Source organism: Carassius carassius, chromosome 37, assembly GCF_963082965.1.
Source record: "Carassius carassius chromosome 37, fCarCar2.1, whole genome shotgun sequence".
NCBI lineage: Eukaryota > Metazoa > Chordata > Actinopteri > Cypriniformes > Cyprinidae > Carassius > Carassius carassius.
In genome coordinates, this window is record NC_081791.1 from 8,867,245 (window position 1) to 8,891,382 (window position 24,138).

Below are 24,138 nucleotides of genomic sequence, written 5' to 3' on the forward strand. Positions count from 1 at the left end.
CGCGATCAATCAACTTTGCGCTTTGTTTCGGTTTCGGCGGGAGATTACTTTATAAACCTGCTGCACCGAAGGGAAGGCTTTGATTCTTCACCGAACACGGCTGCGATCAGGAAATGACTCGTTATTTACACTGATTAATATGTGGACGGACACATCCTTTAATCTTTGATTGTGTCCAGACGTTTGTGTCAGGTTTCAACGCGGCCGTGTGCTTCGTGTCAGGCTGATAAAACCACTACATGCATGTTTCACACTGGATTTGATTTCCTTTAAGGAAATTACAGTGCTTATAGGTGGAAATTATTTTGTGTAATGATTCATGTAAGATTAATTGTAGTCAGGGTCATCCCAGGCAGGGCTCCTCTACAGCAGGCCTACCTTTAATCTCCTTTTTCTGAACTTTACACATTATATCATCAGCTCATTTAATAGATATCCAAAATTTCAATTAGTTTGTTTCTTCATTCAGACAGACTTGGAGACATGTAGCTTTACATCACTTGCTCACCAATGGATGCTCTGCAGTGAATGGGTGCCGTCAGATTGAGAGTCCAAACAGCTGATAAAAACATCACAATAATCCACACCACTCCAGTCCATCAGTTAATGTCGTGTGAAGTGAAAAGCTGTGTGTTTGTAAGAAACAAATCCATCAAAGACATTAACCAAACCATAGCTTCTGTTCAAAATACACATCCATAATAATCCAATTCCTCCAGTGACAAAATCCATGAATCCATCGATGTATTTGTTCAGAACAGGCGGTTTTTCACTTGATCCTTCTGTCCTGATTCAGACCAGATGATGTTTTACTGGAGCTTTTCACTTAACAGGCCATTAGCTGATGGACAGGAGTGTTGTGGACTATTGTGATGTTTTTATCAGCTGTTTGGACTCTGACGGCACCCATTCACTGCAGAGGATCCGTTGGTGTAACAAAACGTGCAAACGGAAAAATTACGTTCAGAAGATGCTGAATGACTGGTGGACGTAGCTTAACAGCTTTAGAAGAAATTGTTAGGAGATAACAGATTATTTAAAAAGGAAAACAAATAAATTAGCCAATCAAGCCAACGTAAAACTAGGACGACTGAGAAATACCCAAATCACCAGCACAGGAGCACCGACATCTGAAACAGACTGGACTTCATTTATTTTATGGTAAGCAGCACATTTACACATTAGCATCATGAGAAACAGAGTAAGAGTGTGTCAAATATTAATGTTCAAAAGAGACTCATATCTCTGGGAGGAGTGACTAGACTTTACAACAACCTGAACATACACAGCACGTGTTATGAAGACTTCCCTGAATCACAACTCATTAAAAATGAATGAAAAAAAAAAAATCAATAAAATAAATAATAATAATAATAATAATGACTAGACAAAACAAAACCACTGGTCAACAGATTCTCTAAAAACAACATATTTGCTAAACCAAACATGCTCAGATTTGTGAATCTGCTATCAGTCCCACAGTTCAGAAGGTGTTTTTGATCTTTGAAGCCACGAGGACCAGGATCTCTCCGATGTTCTTCTGCCAGTTGAGAACGTGTTTGGATTCAGCGCACCACAGCTCACCGTGCCGCGGCTCTGCGTTCTCACAGCGCTTCTTCACCTCCTGCTGCTGCTCCTGAGGGACAGAACACCAGAGTCAGGAGACGGGAGACAGCAAGCAGAACATCCTCCAAAACATCTCTTTTCCTCTTTCACGAAAGGAATCAGTGAAATTAAATGATGAATAAAATGACAGAATTTACATTTTTGGATGAAGAACTTCATTCCAAGTGTCTGTGCCTAAACTAGTTAGTAAATTATTATTGCATAACAGCAGCAAAACATCTTACTTCTGTGCCGTGCTGAAGCTCAAACTTGTAGAAGAACGCCCAGGCGTCGCCCAAGTCTGGTTCGATCTTTACCGTCCGCAGAAACCACTCTCGTGCCTTTGTTATCTTCCTCTCACTCCAAAACAGTCTGCAAGATACACAAACACACAAATGGTATCAATGGAACTAAAAAGTTCAGACTGTTTTTGTCAAACAAGCAAAAAAAAAGAAGAAGGGAGGAATGTGGGTGGGTAAACTGGAAACAGGGAGAAGTTTGGCAAGAGCCCGGTCAGGAGACTTACTTGGCCACAGCCAGAAGCACATGAGGATCATGTTCACACTTCTTCAGAGCGTCAACACTCTTGGTCTTGCGCTGAGGCCTGGCCTCCAAGAACACGGCTTCAGCCCACAGGATACCTGACAGAAAGAAGCGAAGGTTGAGGTGTGAAAGTGTGCCGAGGCTCCTGACGGATCCGTTCAGGGCTGAAGAAAGCGTGGCTTACCAGAGTTAGGACACTCCTGAAGGGCTTTGGCCATGAGCGTATTGGAGATGTTTTTCAATCCAGCTCTGTATTCAAGTCGAACAGACTCAAGCCTGCCAAAGAAATTAAGATTGTTGTATATAAAATAACATTGTTTTGGTGAGATTTTCAAGGACTTGTCAAGTAATTATTGCATGTACTCTTCAACGCAAAGTAGTTCTGTCAGTAAGTCTTAGATGGATCCACGTTGTTCATTCCAAGCTGTCAATCAGACAGCACCCATAGGGGAATGTACACGTGCTACGGTGATGAGGGCTGGGCTCATGAATATTAATGAAGTGGCATGCTCATCCCAGCACTTGATTAGCTGGTTCAGAGTTTATCTGAGGCTCGGACCAAAATCAGCTGGAAAGGGTCCATCCAGGAACAGGACTGGAAACCCCTACACTTAAAACCCAGCTTAAGTGATTTGCTGAAATGGTATTTATTACCAATTAGTTGCTAGGAAGCTAGCATATGGAAAAGGCATTCCTAATGAATATTAATAAGGTTATGTGACTGAATGGTTCTGGAGTATTCTGTGACAATGTCAACACAATCTAATTAATATTCATTAGCTAAGCCACTGTCATAGTAGTATATATCATTATGCCACTTGCATATTAATTTTGTCGTAAAGAAACATTCAAAAAGTATCATCGGCTACTTTTTCGTATAGGCTTTGTACAAGTATATTTGACCAGTTTTAGGTTAATATTCATATACTTTTAGGGATGTAACGATATCGAAATCTCACAATATGATAGTATCGCGATATGAAGTCCATGATACAATTTTATTTTATGTTAATATAATATTTTCATTACATGCTTTTATTTTCTTTTGTAATGTAGCTTTATTTAATTGCAGTTAGTTTGAGTAATTTCAGTACTTATTTCATTTACATCCTGAGAACTAGGGCTGGGATGATAAATTGCGATTTCTCGCTCTAATCTAGTTTATATCCACACACTCAAATGCTCATGAAGAAGAGTGCTTGTGTGTTCGGCTGAGTCATGTAATTTCACTTCATCTTAGAATACTTTTATGATGCAAGATTAATGTGAACACCTTTGCAATTGCGCTTTTTGAATTTTATGAATGATTATTTTAGGTTCAAGTGTGTGTAAGGATTAGGAAACGAGCAGAGTACGGGTGTTTCTTAAGCATGCAGTGCCATCTGCTGTTCAAAACTACGCTCCGAATCGATTCAAGAAAGAATCGCGATGCTTTCGGAAAATCTCAGAAACGACGCTGAATCATTTCTCGATTCGCGATGCATCGATTTATTTTCCCAGCCCTAATGAGAACATATAAAGTTTTTACATTTAAAGCTAAGTAGCTTTGGTTCTGGTTACCAATAACATCACTGAATTTGTCATGGTTTCTCACCAGATCTCAGGGGTTTGTGGATTCTTGAGGCGAGCTTTCTCCAAGATGGCTCGTGCGCGTGTGAGCTGCCCGACTCTCTCTTCCAGCCGAGACAGGAGCAGCCATAATGACATGGAGTGAGGACACTTCTTCAGCTGAACGGACACAGCAGAGAGAAGCACCATCATCACTAATGCCCACTGAAAAATGACTGATCCTAATATGATACAGAATTAGGTTCTGCATTTTTTAATTATAGCACGGCATCTTCTCTAGAGCCCATAAACATACTCCCTGGTTGTAGGCCTCTCGTGCTTTATCGATGTTCTCTGACTGCTCCTCGATCTGTCCTCTCATCATCCAGAGCTTGGGGAAATCCTCATAGTGCTTCAGGGCCTCGGTACAAAGCTCATGTGCCGCCTCAATATTCCCCAGCACCCACTCCAGCCTCACCGACTTCATAAACACCTGCGAGTGGCACACAGAAAACACTTATGACAACTCATTTAAAGCTTTTAACAGCCTTTATTAAGGATGTGTAAAATGCATAAAGGTGTGCTTGAGTGCAAACAAACAGCCAGGGAGATTTTCATAATCCTTTTCCCGTATGAAGCTCACATGGCTAGTTTCCATAGATGCAGGAAAAACATAAGTGTGTGTATTTAATTTTTTTTGATAACATTATCACTTATGAGGAATCCTGCCAAGTGCTTGAGGTACATTTGATCCTGTGATATTTGTATAGATGCTGACACTCTTTCCTGGAGCCAAGAGTTAAACAAGCCCAGGCAAGAGGCCATTCTAACACCTTCCATCTGCACCATTTACTCCCAAAAATCCCACGCTCCTTTATAGTGTAAAGAGCAAGCACATCTGCTGTGAGGAGGTTACCATCCACTTACAGAGCTCGTTTGACACAATCAGCTTCTGGTGCATCGGTCTCACATGTTCATTCTCTGACGCAGAGTCAACATCAGGGTTTTTAAGGTCATTTTAGTCACATCTCACAGCTGAACTTTATATGCAAAGTCTAAAATAGCTTTCCGTTTCTCTATGGGAGTGTGGGGTAAAGTAACACCTTAAAAACTGCATATGATAATAGATTTAGGTGTTTTTTTGTTTTTATAAACAAAACACACACACACACACACACACACATTATATATATATATATATATATATATATATATATATATATATATATATATATATATATATATATATATATATATATATATATATATATATATATATATATATAAAAAATGTCTAAATGTATATAAATAATATAAATATCAGTGACTTATATTTAACTGAAAAACATTAAAAAACATTTTCTTTAAGTCAAACGTTAAGTGATATTAGATAAATATTTTTACTTTTTTTTTTTACTTCAGCAGTTTGAATAGGAACATTTCTCATTTAGTTTAACTTGTATTACCAGAACCAAAACTGAAGTAGAAACTAATTAAAATGATATGGACTTAAAGTACTATAAAAAATATAAATTAATTCAAAATATTAAAACTAGTATTAAATTATGCATTGTATACTTATTTTAATTATGAAATTATACACGTTTAAAAAAGTATTAAGAAAATTTAACAGGCTCTTAATTATACTATAATCAAGCGTCTTATTAAAATAGTAGTTGTGTGGAAAAGTGTCAGATGCTTTGGGCTAAACCAGGGCAGAGTTAAGCTGATCAATCATTTTCTGAATATTAAACCTTTTACCTTGATGGTTTAATATAATTATGTTTTGCAGAGCAACCTGAGTGTGCTTTAGCAAAAAATAAAATAATTTTCTCATTTGTTTAGCTGAAAAGAACACAAGTTAACCCTTCATTTGACATGGCGCCTAATGTAATCCAATTCGTCAGTGGGACACTTTTTAGATGAAATATTATTAGGATTATTAGTTCAACCTTGAACCTAGCCTCATCTCGCACAGCCTAGTTTTCATGCACAATCCTGATATGGATACCAGCAAAATGACCAAAGGCCTTAAACTAGCCATGCCTTGGTAAACCGTCTTCCCACTAGTGTCCCATTCAACACTCTGTTGCACAATCTCTTCTACAGGGTGACTCACCCCTCATCTACTGATCTCATCACTTATCTCTGGCAATCAAAACAAGAGAAATCATAACATGCAGAACCGAAACGATGTGTTCCCAGCAGAGGGGTGTCCCCAGCATGACACAGCAGCGGTTACATCTATTTGACACTCAAGGGCCCGCTCACCCTGGCGGTTGGGGCGCTGCTGCGGGCCTTGGCCAGCAGCCTGCGTGCTCTCTCGTACTCGTTATTCTCCGATTCCAGCTTGACGGCAGCCAGCCAGATCTCTTCGCTGTTGGGGTTAGCCTGACACCAAGAGAAAACCAGAGGCAGGATGAGTTTTATCTGGCCATCGTCCCAGTCAACACTTAAGATACAGTAAAAGCTGATTAGTTTCAGGAAATAAGCCCTGAAATGCAGTTTAGAGTTCTGCTTCTTTAATTTGACATTTTGCATGCAGTTCTTGCATGTTTGGTGCTCTTTCAGTTATGTCAATGTTATGACTAAGTCAACACTGAATCAACAGTTTCTGTTGTTTTTTCACACCTACTTGTGAGGGAATCCAAATGAATTTGAAACGTATCTATTTATCTACTTTAAATGAATATTCGGTAATGATGCATTACACTTTTCAAAAGAGACCGTAATGAATTTTAGACTTTAAATCAAAGCATCAACATTTCAAATAAATGCTGTTCTTCTGAACATTCTATGCATCATATACATGTGCGTATATCCTGAATAAATGCATGGTTTCCACAAAAAGGTAATCTGAAGTGTTTCCTAAAGCAGCAAATGAGCATATTTGACACTGAAGACTGGAGTAACCATGGTCAAAATTCAGATTTGCATCAGAAATTACATCTTAAATTGTACTAAAATAGAAAAAGTGTCATTTTAAATTGTAACAATATTTTACAATTTCACTGCACTTAGAATATTTGATTAAATAAACGCAGCCTTGATGAGAATAATAGACTTCTTTTAAAACATTTAAATAATGTTACCAAGCCTAAACTGTTGAACCGTAATATGTCCATTAACACTGCATATAGAATAAATAAAAGCGAGTGAATCAAGTATGAAGCCAACCACTGTGCTTCACAGGCCTTTTGTGAAATGCTTTTGTACAAATCCAGCACAAAGAAATATATCTTGTGCTGTTGCTTCATCATTACAATGCTACAGTGTATCAATAATGATGCTTGCTAAAAATAATGCAGTCATGGGGCTTGAAGAGTTGAAGGGGAGCGACACTCACCTGGAAAGCCAAAGCCAGGATACTTCTGGCTGCAGGAACGTCACCCGCTAACCATTTCGATTTAGCACCCATTAGCCATAACACCTCAGCCTTAGGACAATGAGCCACGGCCCTCTGTAACAGAGCCTCCAACGACTCTCTGAGAGAGAGAGAGAGAGAGAGAGAGAGAGAGAGAGAGAGAGAGAGAGAGAGAGACAGAGAGAGAGAGAGAGAGAGAGAGAGAGAGAGAGAGAGAGACAGAGAGAGAGAGACAGAGAGAGAGAGAGAGAGAGAGAGAGAGAACAGTGAACATAACTATGGAATACTATCAAAAGATTAGATTAGCTTCAATAACAACAAGTGTAATGATCTAGAACCGATTTAAATGAGCAAGCTCCAATTGGCCTCATTGCCTTCCTGCCTCCAGCCAATGAAAGCGGACTTCAATCATGTTGAGCTGTGTGTAGAGAGCCAGTGAGTAATTCTCACCGTGTACCGTGGTTCTTCTCAAAGTAAGCAGCTCTCAGCCAGACGCTCTTCTTGCTGGGGAAGACCTGGAGCGCATGAGCGTAGATGGCCCGTGCACACTCCAGAGCGCCATGAGCCACACACTACGACAAAACACAACCAATCAGCAGCAGATATCACAGTAACAGTGTGCATTCGTTCTCGTCCACTTCTTGAAAGGATTTGAAAATCAGAGAAAACAAGACTATGCACTTAATGGCTTTATTGGGTTCAAAAACTAGTTGCATGAACCATTTCAAGAGACATAATCAAATTAAACTATTGACAAAGTGGTTCATAGAAAATTTATTTTAAGTTTATTGCAACTATGTTTATAAAGAACATGGGGTTCACTGCGGAGTTGTAGTTTTTTTGGGAGATTTGCTCTTCTCTTCTTTCTGATTAGTGCAATTGTTCTGTACAGAATCATGAGTAATGTAATTTTTACCACAAATTCATGTTAGATGAGATTTTTTTTAAGAAATCATTTGAAATAATGTAAATAAAGAGCCTCAATGAAAAATACTGATTTACAACTACAAAGCTCACACTACTTATATCTGTTTTTAAAGGCTTGTAAGTTATTGCTAAAAATCCCTATAGAAAAATGTATGTAGTATTACTTGTAATACGGCCAAACTAACGGTAAAAGATAAAAAAGACATTAAAGGGACAGTTCACCCAACAATGAAAATGATCCTCATTTACTCACCCTCATGTTGTTCCAAACCAATGTGAGTTTCTTTCTTCTGCTGAACACAAGAGATGATATTTTGAAGAGAGACAAGCAGTTGCTGGTAGCCATTGACTACTATAGTAAGAAAAAAAATGGCTGCCGGCAACTGTCTGGTCACCATTCTTTAAAATATATTTTTTGTGTTTAACAGAAAAAAGGCATTAATGCATTTTCATCTTTGGGTGAACTATCCCTTTAAATGTCCTGATATAAATTGTTATTATCATATGTCAATGATCAGAAATGTCTGTAATAAGCGATCAGGTGGTGCTGAATGAAAGCAGAATGTGGGTGTGTAAAGGTGAGAGGATGTTTACACTGTCTGCGTCCTCCATCCATGTGTGTTTGCAGTCCTCCTCTTCAATGCCAATCCCAATCACAGCTCTGATCACAGCCTGACATGTGACCACGCTGCCAGCCTTATCACACTCCTCTGCATCCTGAGACAGACACCAACTTTGAATTAACAAAATATTCCTGATATAATATTGGCTTTTTCTTATGACAATGCAACTTAACTGAGAAACCTAATCCTGTCCGTATGAAATCGGTCTTTGCATATATGCATTTTTTCATTTTTTGAAACAAAAGTCCTCTGCTAATAACACGAATACATTTTTTTTGAAACCATTTAAAAACAGGTATTTAGTCAAGCATGTCACTGAGCTATCTGAGCTCTTAAAGATGAAACACAGACCTGAATCCACTGCTCGCGGTTGATCTCCACGCCGTTGGCCCTGAGGGAGGTGATGGCTCTGTCGATGATCTTCTCCACCATCTGTGTGTTGCCGTTGGCCTCCTCCAGCTTGGCAGCTGTGATCCAGATATGGCGGTCAGTGGGAATGTTTTCACGGGCCTTGTTCAGAACACGACGGGCATTCTCATAGGTTTCTAATCGGGCCAGAGCCAGCCAGAGCTACAGAGGACAAGCACAACAGAGCAGTCTGATTTATGGGCCATAAAGGGGTTTATGGGTTCTGGCTGATTAAGGTTGTGTGTACCTCAACGCTGGTAGGACAGCACTCGACTGCTCTGCTCAACATGATCCTTGCGTCCTCTGGCTCCTCCAGCTCAACAGCGATCTTCCACAAACGCACCGACTTCGACACATTCTCCAGAGCTGTGGAGACATGTAGATATCGGGAGAAAAGAACGTATACAGACACAAAGTTATTTAATGAATAAACAAAAATGATCAAGCATCACATTACTCCTGTTTGGGATTATTTGAACAATATCTCGAAATAACAATAAATAATAACTTTCCAGTTATAAATAGTTCAAGTTATCTGATATCTTAAGAGACTAACTGACTCATGGGGGTCTGGAGAGGTCCGCTGAATGATATTTAGGGATGTAATGATTAACCACAAGCTGGTTGAAAATTGATTCAAACATGAGGATTCAAATTAGTGTTGGGCGATATGGTCATTTTTCAAATCTTCATATCGTCAGCCCATGAGATCGACGATACACAATATTATCGAGCATGGGTGGAGCAAGAGAGAGACTCTTTGTTCTTGTCATAGCATAACTAATGGGTGTTTTAAACCGCGCAGGTGCGCGAGAGAGAGCCTATGGAGTCACCAATAATCAAAAAAAAAAAACTACTTTCAAACATACTGACTGATTTAACTAACGTTAAATATAGAAATACTGTATTTAAAACAGCTAGTTCATACATAGTCGGACGCAACTGTCATATCGCACGTCCGCATCTGCGCACGGAAGTTATCAGTCTAAATGTTCTGCAAAATCAGTCAACGGTGAAAATCAATAGCAGATTTAATTTAAAGTCCAACAGTTAAACACTAATATTGGGCATAAACGAACATTTAAATATAAAGTATTTAAAACAGGTAAGTTGATATATTTGTAGTATAGTTGAATTGAACTGATGCATCAGTCATACAGCGCTCCGGACCGCGCGCCTCATGACGAGTCTGACGCACCGTCACAGAAACAAGAATGAGATGCATTCTAACATAACTGTGGCATTAAACTCAGTTAGTGAGGGCTCGTTTAATATATTGCACATACAGTATATAGACCGTTTAGATTACTTGTTAAAGTGCAATGAAATACCTTATATCTGCAGACGATGTACGTCTGTTTGTGGATGGAGACTTTGTAACGGCCAAAACTATGTATTTTGCATGCATCACATTATAGTGCGGTGTGCATGAAAATAATAACAAGGCGGCAGATTGAACTTATTATCCATAGTGGTTCTCACGTAGTCCTTCTACGTCATCACCACATGGTGTGTTTTATAAGTTAAGTGATCAGTCTTTAAGAAAAGGACTACGTGAGAACCATGCACTATGGATGATAAATTCGCCCTGCCGCCTTGTTAATTATTTTGTCTTTACTTTATTTGTTACACCAAGAAAGAGTTAATCTCTAATGTATGAGAAGAGCGCGTTGCCGTACACCAGCCATTAAATGTGTGGGACACCAACTCGTCGTTTTCTATCGCTTTCATTTCATTGATTTAACGAATTATCCGAGTCAAAGCGTTACAACTTCACCGACTACATGCTCTAATCCTCCTGCGCGTGCGAGGTGTGTGTGTGAAATGCGGGCAGTGAAATGAAGTGAAATAGCTTGGCAGTTTAAAAGCCGAATTATAATAAGCAGCCTAATAAAAGTAAAAATAATAGTTATTATTATTATAATCTAATACATTAATGGGAAAATGAGCCTAATATCGTCTTGATTATCGACAGAGAGTTCTGCTTATGTCGATATCTCTGACGATACGATACTATCGTCTATCGGCACAACCCTAATTCAAATCAGTCACTTTGGGGTAGGAGTTTATATGAATGCATGTCTGAGGGGATCTTACCGTCTTTAGAAAAGTTTAGATGGTATATGGTCTTTTCATCTTGCCTCTGTGTAATGCATATTAAAGTTCATAAGTGCAGTGCTGTTTAGTTTACAGTGGAAACCAAGGAAACGCTTCAAGTGCCACCTGCTGGCAGAGAGTGAATCTGCTTCTCGTTCAGCTCGTCTGCTGTTTCTGTTTCATGCAGATATTTGTATGTATAGTTCCACAAAACTGAAGTCTAATGATTCTGTTTTTGCTTCAAATTAAATTAAAAACGGCTCATGTTGCATGTGTGCAAAATCTTTGTTTTCTATTGTTTACAATAGCAAAGAAACACTGCTTTGAAACCACGCCAACGTCTATGCTAACATCCTAAACTGTAAAAACTAAGGTTTAAACAACTCCAGGAGTTCAAATACTACATGAAAAAGTTGTATAAAATGATAAACCACGAATTTCAGCCTAATAAATGATTATGCATGTTATACATAAATCTGGTGTTTGTTTATCAGTCTGGCTATATCGCCGTCTGCAAAAGCAGTTAAAGTTAAGGTGATGGGTAGACTGAAGCTGGGCTCAGGTGGTTGTGCTGTGGGATGTGTTTCCCATACATTTATTTATTTGTGGTGCTCACAATATAAAAACTGACTGATTTTACAAAAGGTTTCGTTGAAGAAACATGAGCTCGTACTGCACGTTTAAAGATCAAAACGAGGCGCGGGTGTTTTTATATCACTTGTATTTCTGAAGGAAGACTATCTTTAATAGTAGGGATCCACCGGTTGACCGGCCATAAATCGGAACCTCGGCATCTCGGCCGGTTTTTGTTCTTTTTTTTTCGGCCGATTTTTCCGGAAGTGCGATCGCGTGCACAGACTACATTGTAATCGTTCGCTATGTCATTTGTGTGGAAGAGTATTTCGAAATCTGTGCGCAGGACACGGGCAGCCGATCAGCTCTGGAAATGCAGAGCATCATGTCCGAGGCACAGATAGCAGGAAGCGATCAGCACTTGTTGTACTGGCGCACCAATAAGAGCCCATTTTCTGCGCGCACTAAAGCTGCGCCAGCGTATACTGTACCGGTCCGCACCCTGAACACGAGTACACCGTGAAGAGATGTTCAGCTCAACTTCTCGTGTGTTGGATGAGAAACGAAACGGACTAAACTGTGACAAAACTGAAATGTGTGCGTTTTTTTTTTTTGTAAATTATAACTTGCATACATATTTGAAAAGCCAGAAGTAAATGTCAGTTCTGCATTAGGATGATTATTTTTATTTTACCTTAAAATCACCTACTGTAGCTAACTGAAAAAAAACGTTTCATTCATCCAATTAAAAAAATTTAGGGTAATGATTCACATCCATATTTTTTTTACTTGAGACAGTAAGTTATTTATTTTTCATTGGCTCAACTAAAAAAAAAGATCATTACCCACATTTTTTTTTTTATTGGATGAATGAAACCCTTTGCATCTTTGTTTTATTCGCACCAACATTATTTGATTTTAATATTTTGGAATAATGTATTTATATAGCATACTTTTATTTAGTCTCACTGGTAAAGACCAGTTTTTTTATTTAAAACCAAATTTAAAAACTAAAACAAATACTGAATGCTGATTAAGAAACATCTTATTGAATGTGTGTTGATTGTGTTGTTTGGACTGTAGAACTATGCAGTTATTGCCTTTAATTTCACATGGTTACAGTTAATCTTTTAATTTAAGGCCAGTTCAATGTAGTTTCAACCCAATTCAAAAACAAAAGCTAAAGGCTGATGTCTGTACCATCTATGTTTGTATTGAATGTAGGCTACTTACTGTGCAAGTTACTGCTGTTAATTTCAGATGGTTACGGTTATTGTTTTCAATAGCCAAAAGCCAGTTTGGCCTATTAAATACCAAATAAACATCTTGTTTATGCATACTTCCCTTCTTTCTTGTTTGTTGCTTAAAAGATTAAAAAAAAAAGAAAAAAAAAAAGGGAAATCGTTATCGGAATCGACCAGTTTGCTTGTAAAAAAATCGGTATCGGAATCGGCCATGAAAAATCATGATCGTGCATCCCTATTTAATAGGTCTATAAAATTTTCTATGTAATTTACATTTCGTCTTGCATGTTATATGCCAGATAAAATAGCATTTGTAAGCTCAGCGCTGCATTGTGTACAGCAGTTAATGGGGAAACCTCTGTTTTTCCCACTTTAAAGCACCTCCTGCAGGCAGATAATTAATAAGCATTTTCAGTGAATCGGCAAACAGATTTTGCTTTTCTTTAAAAAGCCACCATCTACTCCTGAGGGACTACTTAGCGGTTACTGATTCTATTTGGAAGTCTACTGGAAGTTAAGTTAGGGCCACAAAAGCGTGCATGCACAGTAACGTTTGTTTATGTTGTTGCAGTTGAAACCGTCTATACATTCACATTCACTCCTCAGATTTGCAAGAAACACATGAATGGCCATTTTCAATGGGCAAGCACTCAAACGTTCTCCAGAAAATGCAAAAACCACTGCTGTGCAAACACTTATTACAAATCACATCATTAATTATAATCAAACGGTTACTAAAATTAAATCTTTATTGACAACTAATTACCTCTCATTACTCTTCAGAGTTAACAAGCTAATCAAGGTAGAGACATTGATGAAGTAGAACAGTCAGCCTGTTTAAAGAGATACTTCATTACAAGGGGGAGATTCAGGACGTTTTAACAAGCTGAGACGGATAGAGTTTACATACATAACTAACAATTCATCTGTCTCTGTCACACAGGTATGCAGGTTGAAAAAAAGCAGGTGACAGTGGAAAGAGAAACCTAAAGAGGACTGGAGGAAGAGAGACAGACAGAGAGTCACTGACCTTTCCTGAGCACTCGTTTCTTGGCCCTGATGTCCGTCTCGAGCTCCGCGGCTCTGATATAGATGCGCACAGACTGAGGGAGGTGACGCACCGCCTGGGCAACTACTGCCTTCGCCGTGTCTCCGGGCTGCAGCCGGGCGGCTTCCAGCCAAACATCCTCACTCTGAACAGACAACACACAGCACAGATCACACACACACACACACACACACAGACTATGAAGATAAGACACACAAATAAACACTAAACACAAAAATGATGAGGAAGCCAAAAAATCCATTTAGTTTCGGAATTGGTTAATAAAGAGTCATTCATGAAGTTATGCATGTTTCTGCTTGACTCTGTGTGAATGAATGGCACAGACTTAACACATACTGAAGCACGCGAGACACTCACAGGGTTTTCAGCCTCTGCCTCTCAATATGTGAGTACATGACCACATAAACACTCTCTAGAACTGCTCTGAGAGTCACTTCATCAGCATTCACCATTTCTTTCAAGAAAATATCGTCATATCACAAAATAAGAACTATAAAGGTCTTCACAGCAACACGACAAAATAAAAGTTTGGTTGACTTGAAGAAACTGTGACAAATACATTAATGTGATGATAGTATTAATACTACAAATAATTATTAAAACATCATTTTTAAGGAATATTTACCAGAAATATATATTTACCAGAATTTAGCAGAAAATGTTTTAATACAAAACACAGTATTTCTGAAACAAAAACAAAAAAATATTATATAAGACCAATTACTTAGAGATGCTTTTGATTATTACAATTCAATGAAACAATGTAAATGCAATCCAGAAAAACAATGGAAAATACAGTATTTGGTAAAAATAAACAAAATTGAATATGAAAATAAAACTATTTCATAGGGCCTTAAAATGTAATTTGTTTCAAACTTTTAATAAATTGCTGTTTATGCTGTCATAATTTCAATTAAACAAGTTTTTTTTTTTATTAATAATGTAATTTGAATTTCATCATTGAAACGGAGTAGAAAAACTGAAAAGGAATCTAGAAAAATTCAAACAGAAAAAAACAAGCATTGAAAAAAATTAAAACTGATTTCATAGGGCCCCATGTAAGAATATTTCTGCCATGTTACGATTGAAACATTTTAGTTTTTTCATACATTTTAGTCACAGTCTGGAGCCCTGCTGCACAGTTAACATGAATAGCTGAAGAGAACCAGGTGAATTATTACAAATGAATGCTCAGTGATTTATGATATAGAATCAGCTGCCAAGGTAACATTTTTGTTCTTCACAAGCGTGAGGATTAAATGTACTGATCATGTCCCAACATCCTGTTTAAGTGGTCAGCTCACTCAGGCTTCGAGACACAGCCATGTCACTGCTCCGCTGCTGAACTGTGGAGCTTAACTTTGATTAATGAGCCTGCAGAAATTTCCCAACACTTAATGAAGCTGTGCACACACTCAGAGCAAAAGGGCCTGACATTGTTTCCGCTCGCTGTGTTTTCATTCCCAGTTCTTTCTCTCCGAGTCCAAAGTCAGCACTAGTAGACAAATCGACTGGCACAGCTTACATGACATGTTGTTCTTGAACCACATTCACAGCATTTTGGGAAGTGGGATTTTGCAGATTGTAAATGTATCACTAAGGCAAGCGGTCAACACAGCAACATTCCTAAAGCTGTAATATATCCATGACTCATACACACGCTGCCCTCTACTGGACATACAGTACAGCACTTCCTTTTTACTTCACAGGGACAATTCAACCCAAACCTAATATTCTGTCACACCCTTTTGTGATTACAAACTTTAAACCATTATACCATCAGAGTCCCATTTCTAATGTTCATCAAGGTTTCTTGCACCTAGCTTGAGTGAAATAAAAGAAAGAACTGGTGTGATGCTGTTTAGAACACAAAAACTAAATTTGTTTGGAAAAAATTTCAGGCCAAAATGAACTTTCTAGAAAACTTTACACTGGCTAGTAAACACATTCCCATTGGTCTGCAGCGGTGATGTAATAGGTAGGTGTGGCTCTGGGGCTCCGCCTTCTTTGATATGCAGATCTTCTCTGATACATTTCTTCTGCTCACTTCAAGGTCAGACACGAGAAAGAGCAAGCACACACTGACAAGCAGCTTTATATTAGAAACTGTAGTTGTATTTTGAATTGAAAGGGACATTGACACTGTTTTTTCCCCCATGTTTAATACTGTAAAGCTGCTTGCTATAAATGTGCTGAAGTGCAGAGTAAACATGTCCACACTACTAGCTATGTTTCTATAAAAAAATTCTAATTTTAACTGGAGTAATAAATGGAATGTCATAAAACATTTGCAAATAAAGCAGTTTCCATCCAACGAATCAAAAATAACAGAATCGTCACTTTCTGATAACCTGGCTCCAAGTATCACAAAAGTAGGAGAAGCCACTTAATAAAATAATTTTATGAATAACTTGCGCCTCAGAGAGAGCAGATGAAACTAAATTTGTGCATCTTGGTGTTTCCATCCAGCGGTGTGTCATGCGATACTCCAAACTGTGCATTAAAATAGGTGGATGGAAACACAGCTAATATGGTCAAATGCTTTCTTAATGGCTGTTATTTTTGTTGTGTGCGTTTTTTTTTTTAACGAGAGAAAAGCGCACAACACATTTACATGTCAGCTCTCAACAGAGAGTGTGGTGTATGGATGTTCACAAACCATGAAACACTGCTAAGATAATTCAAACTACCTTTTACCTCTAAGACAAAGAATAATAAAAAAAAAAAAAATAAATAAAATACACTTTGCCTTAAAGGGTTAGTTCAGCCAAAAAGGAAAATTATGTCATTAATGACTCACCCTCATGTCGTTCGAAACCCGTAAGACCTCCGTTTATCTTCCGGACACAGTTTAAGATATTTTAGATTTAGTCCGAGAGCTCTCAGTCCCTCCATTGAAGCTGTGTGTACGGTATACTGTCCATGTCCAGAAAGGTAAGAAAAACATCATCAAAGTAGTCCATGTGACATCATAGGGTCAGTTAGAATATTTTGAAGCATCGAAAATAAATTTTGGTACAAAAATAGCAAAAACTACGACTTTATTCAGCATTGTATTCTCTTCCGTGTCTGTTGTGAGAGAGTTCAAAACAAAGCAGTCTGGATATCCGGTTCGCGAACGAATCATTCAATGTAACCGGATCTTTTTGAAACAGTTCACCAAATCGAACTGAATCGTATCCAATACGCATTAATCCACAAATGACTTAAGCTGTTAACTTTTTTAATGTGGCTGACACTCCCTCGGAGTTAAAACAAACCAATATCCCGGAGTAATGCTCAAACAGTACACTGACTGAACTGCTGTGAAGAGAGAACTGAAGATGAACACTGAGCCGAGCCAGATAACAAACGAAAGATTGACTCGCTCTCGAGTCAAGAACCGGTTGCATCGGTTTTCGGATCACCAGTACTTCTCTCGGACAGTTCGATTCAATAAACAGGTTGAAGAAAACGGTTCACCGGTTCTTTTGCGTTCAACGTAATAACGTCATTGGCGATGATTGCCCTTGTTACATCGTTACCTTCAGTTACATCGAATGATTCGTTCGCGAACCGGATATGACAAACTGCTTTGTTTTGAACTCTCTCACAACAGACACGGAAGAGAAGACACTGCTGAATAAAGTCATAGTTTTTATTATTTTTGGACCAAAATGTATTTTCGATGCTTCAAAATATTCTAACTGACCCTCTGATGTCACATGGACTACTTTGAAGATGTTTTTCTTACCTTTCTGGACATGGACAGTATACCTTACACACAGCTTCAATGGAGGGACTGAGACCTCTCGGACTAAATCTAAAATATCTTAAACTGGTGTCCCGAAGATAAACGGAGATCTTACTGGTTTGGAACGACATGAGGGTGAGTTATTAATGACATAATTTTCATTTTTGGGTGAACCAACCCTTTAAGTATATCAGGAACTTGATTTAGTTGTACATCATTTCCTCCTACATTTATGCCTCACCTTGGGACACATCTCAGTGCCTTTCATGATCAGGTTTCTGGCCACCTGCAGCTTCCCGGTCACCTCCTCCAGACGAGCAGAAGCGATCCAGGCTGGAGGGTGATGAGGGTTTGTTTCTCTCACGGACTTCAAGAGGAGACGGGCCTTCTTAATATCACTGCACACACACAGATTCACTTTATGATTCACTAGAATTCACTAGAAGATGCAACACAGACAGCCCAGATATAAAGCTCATGAGGTTAAAACACTCGGTACCTGATGTCTCCTCCATGTGTGGGGATCATGGAGTTGAGATCAGTGAGATAGCCTTTAGGATCAACTACTGTCTGTCCACTCACAGAGTCAGACACCTGGAGACACCAACAAAGACTCTGTAAAGACTTCTGTCTTTCTTCACAATAATTCAGTTTGCAAGCTGTGGTGCATCACCTGACTGAGCCTCATGTCCATCAGAGTATTCCTGGCCTGTCCGATCTTCCTCATGTCCAGCTCTCCAGCTTCAGGCGTCATGCCTCCTGGGTAGGGTGTGTTCAAGCCCCCTGGGAAGGGTGTCTCTAGCCCAGCAAATTGCTGAAAAAGGAAACAGCTCAATTAGAAATCGCATCGTTTCATATTTTGAATGAAAACTTCAAGTGCAATGGATCCTCTATTGCAATGCATTCTGCTCTGATTATATTCACTTTTTCTTTATAGACAATGATGCACCTGAAAGGTGATGGGATGTTACTCACCCCCTGCAGAGGGTCAACGGAGGTGTGGTTTTCTCCAGTCTTGAGGTGCTTGGCAAAGAAGCTGTCTGGCACAGGTGTGAGCTTCTCATGGCGGGGATTCCTCTGACGTTTGTTCCTGGCATCACCAACCTCAGGAATACTCAACCATTCATCCTCGGTGACCTCCGCCAGCTTCCTCTGAGGGGAGAAATAACACAACAGTTTATTTTATAATGTAGTTCATTCCTGTGATCAAAGCTGAATTTTCAGCATCATTACTCAGTTATTGTCTCTCAAAAGAAAGAGTCTACTCTGAATCATTGAAACAAGTCATTTTTAAAAAAGAATCCCAAGCGTTTCCTGTTGATGTCAACATGAAACATTAGCATACTGCCCGCCCACTTTTCCCATTGGTCTGAATGAAAATGCAAATGCATTCTTTGCCACTAGGTGCAACTTTTGGAGATTAAAAATAGCAAATTCCCTGGTAACACTGTACACAAAGCAGCACTGCACTCACAAACACTGCTTTATCAGGCATCACAGGCAAGAAGACATTAAGATGAGATGAGAACAATCGACCAATCATCGCAGATTAACATCACTCAACGGAAGGGTTTAGAAAAATTAATCTTTGAGCAAATTGTTTGGGAGTCGTTGAGCAAGTAAGGTAAAAATAAATGCATATTATAAGACAAAAAAAAGTGTTTTTCGACCTTGCATGCATGTCAACCTGTTGTAAGAGACTCCCAAAACCAAAATATGAACCTTTCATAAGCCATAATATGTACACTTTAATCTTCTAAATACTATTCATAGGACAAAGTAGCTAGGGAAACATTTTGACAAACAAATCATAATTCAGCAGGACAATGCCCACCAAGTTAAACACAAACCTTCAGGTCTGAGAACTGTTGCTGAATTTTGGGCCGCTCCATACGGTATTTCTCGATCTCCTCTTTCTCTCGCAGCTCCCTGAGGATACATCAACAAAATAAACCAAGAGACGCTACAGAACAACCAACAAGTGCAGATGAGAGATGAAAGTTCACACGCACCTTCTTTCTTTGCGTCTCTCATCCATGCGTTTATCCAGAGCAGCGTAGATGGCGTCTGCCTCCTCATCGTCTTTCTCATACGGCCCACTGGAGAACAGACTGCCTGCGTAACCATTGAACTACAGGATACAGAGGAAGAGATTCAGGATATTAGTACATATGATGTTTTAGATCTTAAAAAGTTACCAATAAAGGGACATAAAATTAGTGCTTTTCTTTTCACTGTGGTCTTAATCGATCCTTATATTTATTAAACATAATTTTGTATATTCTTTTATATTTTTTTGCATGCAATCACACAGGGGAACAGGTCAACATGACCCTCGTCAGCACAATTCATGATGAACTGCAGGTGTACCTCATCATAGTTAGTGTCATTCAGATCCTCTTCATCCTCCTCTTGGTTCTTCTTCATCTGATCGCCCACCGTCCTCTTCCCAGGAGGTGCGTGGCGATCATCCACGGGGTCATTGGCATCACGAGCGGGACCGATATCTGATCGCGTGGTGAAACCTGTGGCACTGAGGAGCACAACAGATCACAACTCAAGAAACAAGAAACTACGATATATACTACCGGTCAACAGTTTGGAACAGTTACCATTATTAATATAACTGAAAGAAGCCTCTTATGTTCACCAAGGCTGCATTTACTTGATCAAAAGTACAGCATAATCAATTTAAAATAACTGCTTCTTCAGTTGAATATATTTTAAAATGTATTTTATTTCTGTAATGCAAAGCTGAATTTTCAGCATCATTACTCCAGTCTTCAAGTGTCACATGATACTTCAGAAATCAATCTAATATAGTGATTTGCTGCTCAAGAAACATTTCTGATTATTGTTTTAAAGACGTTCATATTAATCTGGAGACTGGAGTAACTGCTGCAGAAAATTCAGCTTTGAAAGAGGTATAAATTAAATTTTTATATGTATTCAAATAGAAAGGAATTGTTTTAAATTGTAAAAATATTACACAATATGACTGTTTGTATTGTATTTTTGACAAATACAGCCTTGGAATTTAATTTTTTTTTTACCGAAGTTTTAAAGTAGTGTAAATTACAAAACACAAAACAACATAAAGCATCATAACATATTACTATAATGTAACATTTTAAAATAACACAACACAATCCGTAACACATTACAACAACATCAAGACAACAAATAACGCATCAACGAAACATCACGACACACAACACAGCGTTCTTAACTGTATACAGCTGCCTGGAAATCAGGCGTGTTATTATAATGATTAACACCGTGATTAATGAAGCTCTAGACCGTCATGATCATATGTTTGTGTGTGTTGGTCTCTCACCCTCGTCCCAGTCCGGGCACGTAACCCAGCGGCGCAGACATGCCGAGGAACGGCTTCTTCTTCTTATTCAAGCCGCCCATGAGCGGAGAGGCGAGCGGCATCGCCGGAGCTCCCCCCGCGCTCCCTCCGGTCCCTCCGGACGCGGCTTTGCCTGCAGTTTTCGCGGGGTGTTTCGCCGTAGCGGTCGCCATCGTTGCGCTGCTGACAACACGCTTCACTTCCGGCACAACAACAGAAACGCTTCCGGTGACCTAAAAGTCTGCTTTTAAAATACTGTAGTTGCCCTATAGCGCCCTCACAGGACGGGCGGTGTGAAGTAACTTGACCTAAATTCACCTGCTCTTTGTGCTTTTTTTGCGAGTTACATGATTCTGTTATAACTAAAAAACAAGATTATATATCTATATATTAAATAAATAAACCTTAAAATATTGTGTATGTCTGTTGACTTAAAGCTTCATTTTTATCATAAAGCATCTACTCGATTTCAAATTTATAGAATCAAATAATAACTTGGAATATGAATCACATAAGAACTGAGCATGCAAAACGTAATTTAATATATTATTTGTTGCCATAGGACCCTTTTGGATTCAGATTATGATTGAATTCTGTTAGCTATCCTTTAGGATTTTTGATTGAGTTAGTCCTTTTGATAGAAAAAAATCTATATTTCCCGGCTAATGTGAAAAGTATATTTATAAAGCTTTGGGCCATTTGAAGACAGTAGCCTACATCATAAACGTGAGTTTGATCTACATAGAGCAGCAAAGGCTGGATTTCTATGGTGACAAGTATTTCAGAACAACACTTAAAGGTTTGTATTTGAGTACTTACTGTTTTTAAAGCTAAATATGTCGAGTCAATTAAAAGCTAACCAGTTAAATGTTAACCATTTGTAGTCTAATTCCCATGAAAAGTGTAAAAGCACTGGCTCCTTACTGAGACATTGGCTGAACCAATGGTGTGAGTTTGGGGGCGGGACTTTCTGTTATTCTGACCAATGGGAGACGAGGGGAGTGTTTGGTGACAGTAGTGTCACAAAAATAAAGTAGCCTTCTCACTTTGTAAATAAAAAAGTAATATTCTTCAAGTACTTTCAAATAAAAATGTTTTTAATGGAGCTTCAAGTATCCATTATTTGTGAATGTCACATACATTGAGCAGTACAGTTCATATTTTAAAGTTCAATCTGTGCTTATGAATGTTATTATAAATGTTATCATTCTGTGCATATCAAGTGGAAGTAAATAGCTCATTCTAAGTTCATATTTCATCACTTGGTATGTATCAAGCATCTTCACACTACTTCAATGCTGCAGCTATGGTTTTCTCAGTAGAGACGATAATGAGAGCAGACACTGTCACATCAGACTGGAGGGCTTTCGGCAGGTCAGTTTAATAAATGTGCCTACAACATCAGGAAAATCAGCTGGGCTGAGAAGACAGTTCGTCAAAGCTTATAGATTCACAGAAATGCCTGCCGAACCAGACTGCGTTTAACACTCAACTTAATTCAAATACAATATGAAATCCCTTGCTTTCAGTGGCCTAAGATTTGGCAGTCAGGCTTGAATATGAATTAAATGTTTTCTCCATTCTTCTCTGTTGCCCTTACTGAAATGACGTCAATGTTAAAAGAATTGGCAGACATAATGCTCAACTGCCATTCTCAATTTACGTAAGATTTTAGAAAGTTCAGGAGATTTTTTATACCATTTGCACATATTGTACAACACTGATACAAGCTTTCTAAGCTTTCAGTTACAAACTTCTTAACATGACCCTATTTACTTTCTCAATTCACTTTGTCAGTGAATGGGTGCCGTCAGAATGAGAGTCCAAACAGCTGATAAAAGCATCACAATGATCCACAAGTAATCCACACCACTCATCAGTTAATGTCTTGTGAAGTCAAAAGCTGTGTGTTTGTAAAGAAACAAATCCATCAAGACTTGTTTAAACAAAAAAACTGTTGTTTCTGTCTAAAATACCAGTCCTATATTTATAATATTGCTATCTCCAGTGATAAAGTACTCTCGTCTGAATCAGGAGAGATATCTGCACAGATCAAGCAGCGTTTAGAAGATAAAATAGTCTAAAACAGCTCTAAACAAATATGTACAGTAGGTGATGGACTTGTCAGGATTCATTATAATGGATTATGGACTGTTATTTGAAGTTAAAACATTTTATTGATGAATTTGTTTCTTACAAACACACATATTTAATCTCACAAGATGTAAACCGATTGAATGAAGTAGTGCGGATTACTTGTGGATCATTGTGATGTTTTTATCAGCTGTTTGGACTGTCATTCTGACGGCACCCATTCACTACAGAGGATCCATTGGTGAACAAGTGATATGATACTACATTTCTCCAAGTCTGTTCTGATGAAGAAACAAACTCATCTACATCTTGTAGTGTTATTGTGTTATAGAAATGCACAACCTTAATGCCTCTTCCATCCAGACAGAGAAACTTTACAGAACATGTAGAGTTCTGAGGGTCTGTGTCTTTCATTATTGAGACATAACGATTTCTGCCTGGGATTCTTTCAGACATGTGTCCTTTGTATGCCACCCTGTGATAATCAGGACTAAAACATAATCCTGTTCTGTGAATGCACAGGCCAGGATTGAAACACATCACATGTGTGGAGCCCAAGGATTGAGCCTCTGGAGGAGGTGAAGGGGAGAGGAACAGAAAAAGAATTGTTCTCTTTGATCCTTTCCCATGGAGCACTTGGCTTTGGTTTTCCTCCACACATAACCTTGAACAATGAAGCAGGAAGAGAAAGAGTAAGAACGCCTGGGAGGAAGAGAGAGAGGATAACAATGGAAAAACATGGGTGAGCGAGGGTCAGAGGCATTATACCTGAGAGAGGTTTATTGTGTGAAATCCACATTTCCATGGTATGGCAAAACCTAAAAGTGGAAGTTCATGAGTATGTTTTGGTGTGTTCAAAGTATTACAGACAGCGTTGAGGTAACACTTTACAAGTAATGGGAGTTACGTAATCAGATTACTTTTTTATAACTATAAAGTAACAAAGTACAATAAA

The 24,138-nt window shown here is 38.6% G+C and overlaps 1 protein-coding gene across 1 annotated transcript; it reads right to left on the reverse strand.

Annotated features, from left to right (window-relative positions):
• Positions 1 to 1,330: 1,330 nt before the first annotated feature.
• prpf6 (PRP6 pre-mRNA processing factor 6 homolog (S. cerevisiae)) lies at positions 1,331 to 21,310 on the reverse strand. The gene is made up of 21 exons (XM_059527333.1): positions 21,072 to 21,310; positions 20,105 to 20,267; positions 19,747 to 19,865; positions 19,585 to 19,663; positions 18,710 to 18,886; positions 18,408 to 18,548; positions 18,234 to 18,328; positions 17,976 to 18,132; positions 13,963 to 14,125; positions 9,266 to 9,384; positions 8,962 to 9,180; positions 8,582 to 8,704; positions 7,511 to 7,632; positions 7,043 to 7,181; positions 5,968 to 6,087; positions 4,013 to 4,189; positions 3,743 to 3,876; positions 2,333 to 2,424; positions 2,132 to 2,246; positions 1,851 to 1,977; positions 1,331 to 1,636 (listed from the first exon to the last, which is right to left on the reverse strand). Exons 1-21 carry the CDS (start codon positions 21,260 to 21,262, stop codon positions 1,484 to 1,486), a joined length of 2,925 nt encoding a protein of 974 aa, XP_059383316.1. The 5' UTR covers positions 21,263 to 21,310; the 3' UTR covers positions 1,331 to 1,483.
• Between the last annotated feature and the right edge of the window lie 2,828 nt (positions 21,311 to 24,138).

Bases quoted from the DNA above. Each gene is read 5' to 3' on its own strand.
- prpf6 (XM_059527333.1), bottom strand. From the start codon at position 21,262: ATGGCGACCGCTACGGCGAAACACCCCGCGAAAACTGCAGGCAAAGCC. The intron at 19,866-20,104 runs GTACACCTGCAG...TGTATCCTGTAG, and splicing joins ATGACACTAACTATGATGAG to TTCAATGGTTACGCAGGCAG. The intron at 7,182-7,510 runs GTGAGAATTACT...TCTCTCTCTCAG, and splicing joins GAGAAGAACCACGGTACACG to AGAGTCGTTGGAGGCTCTGT.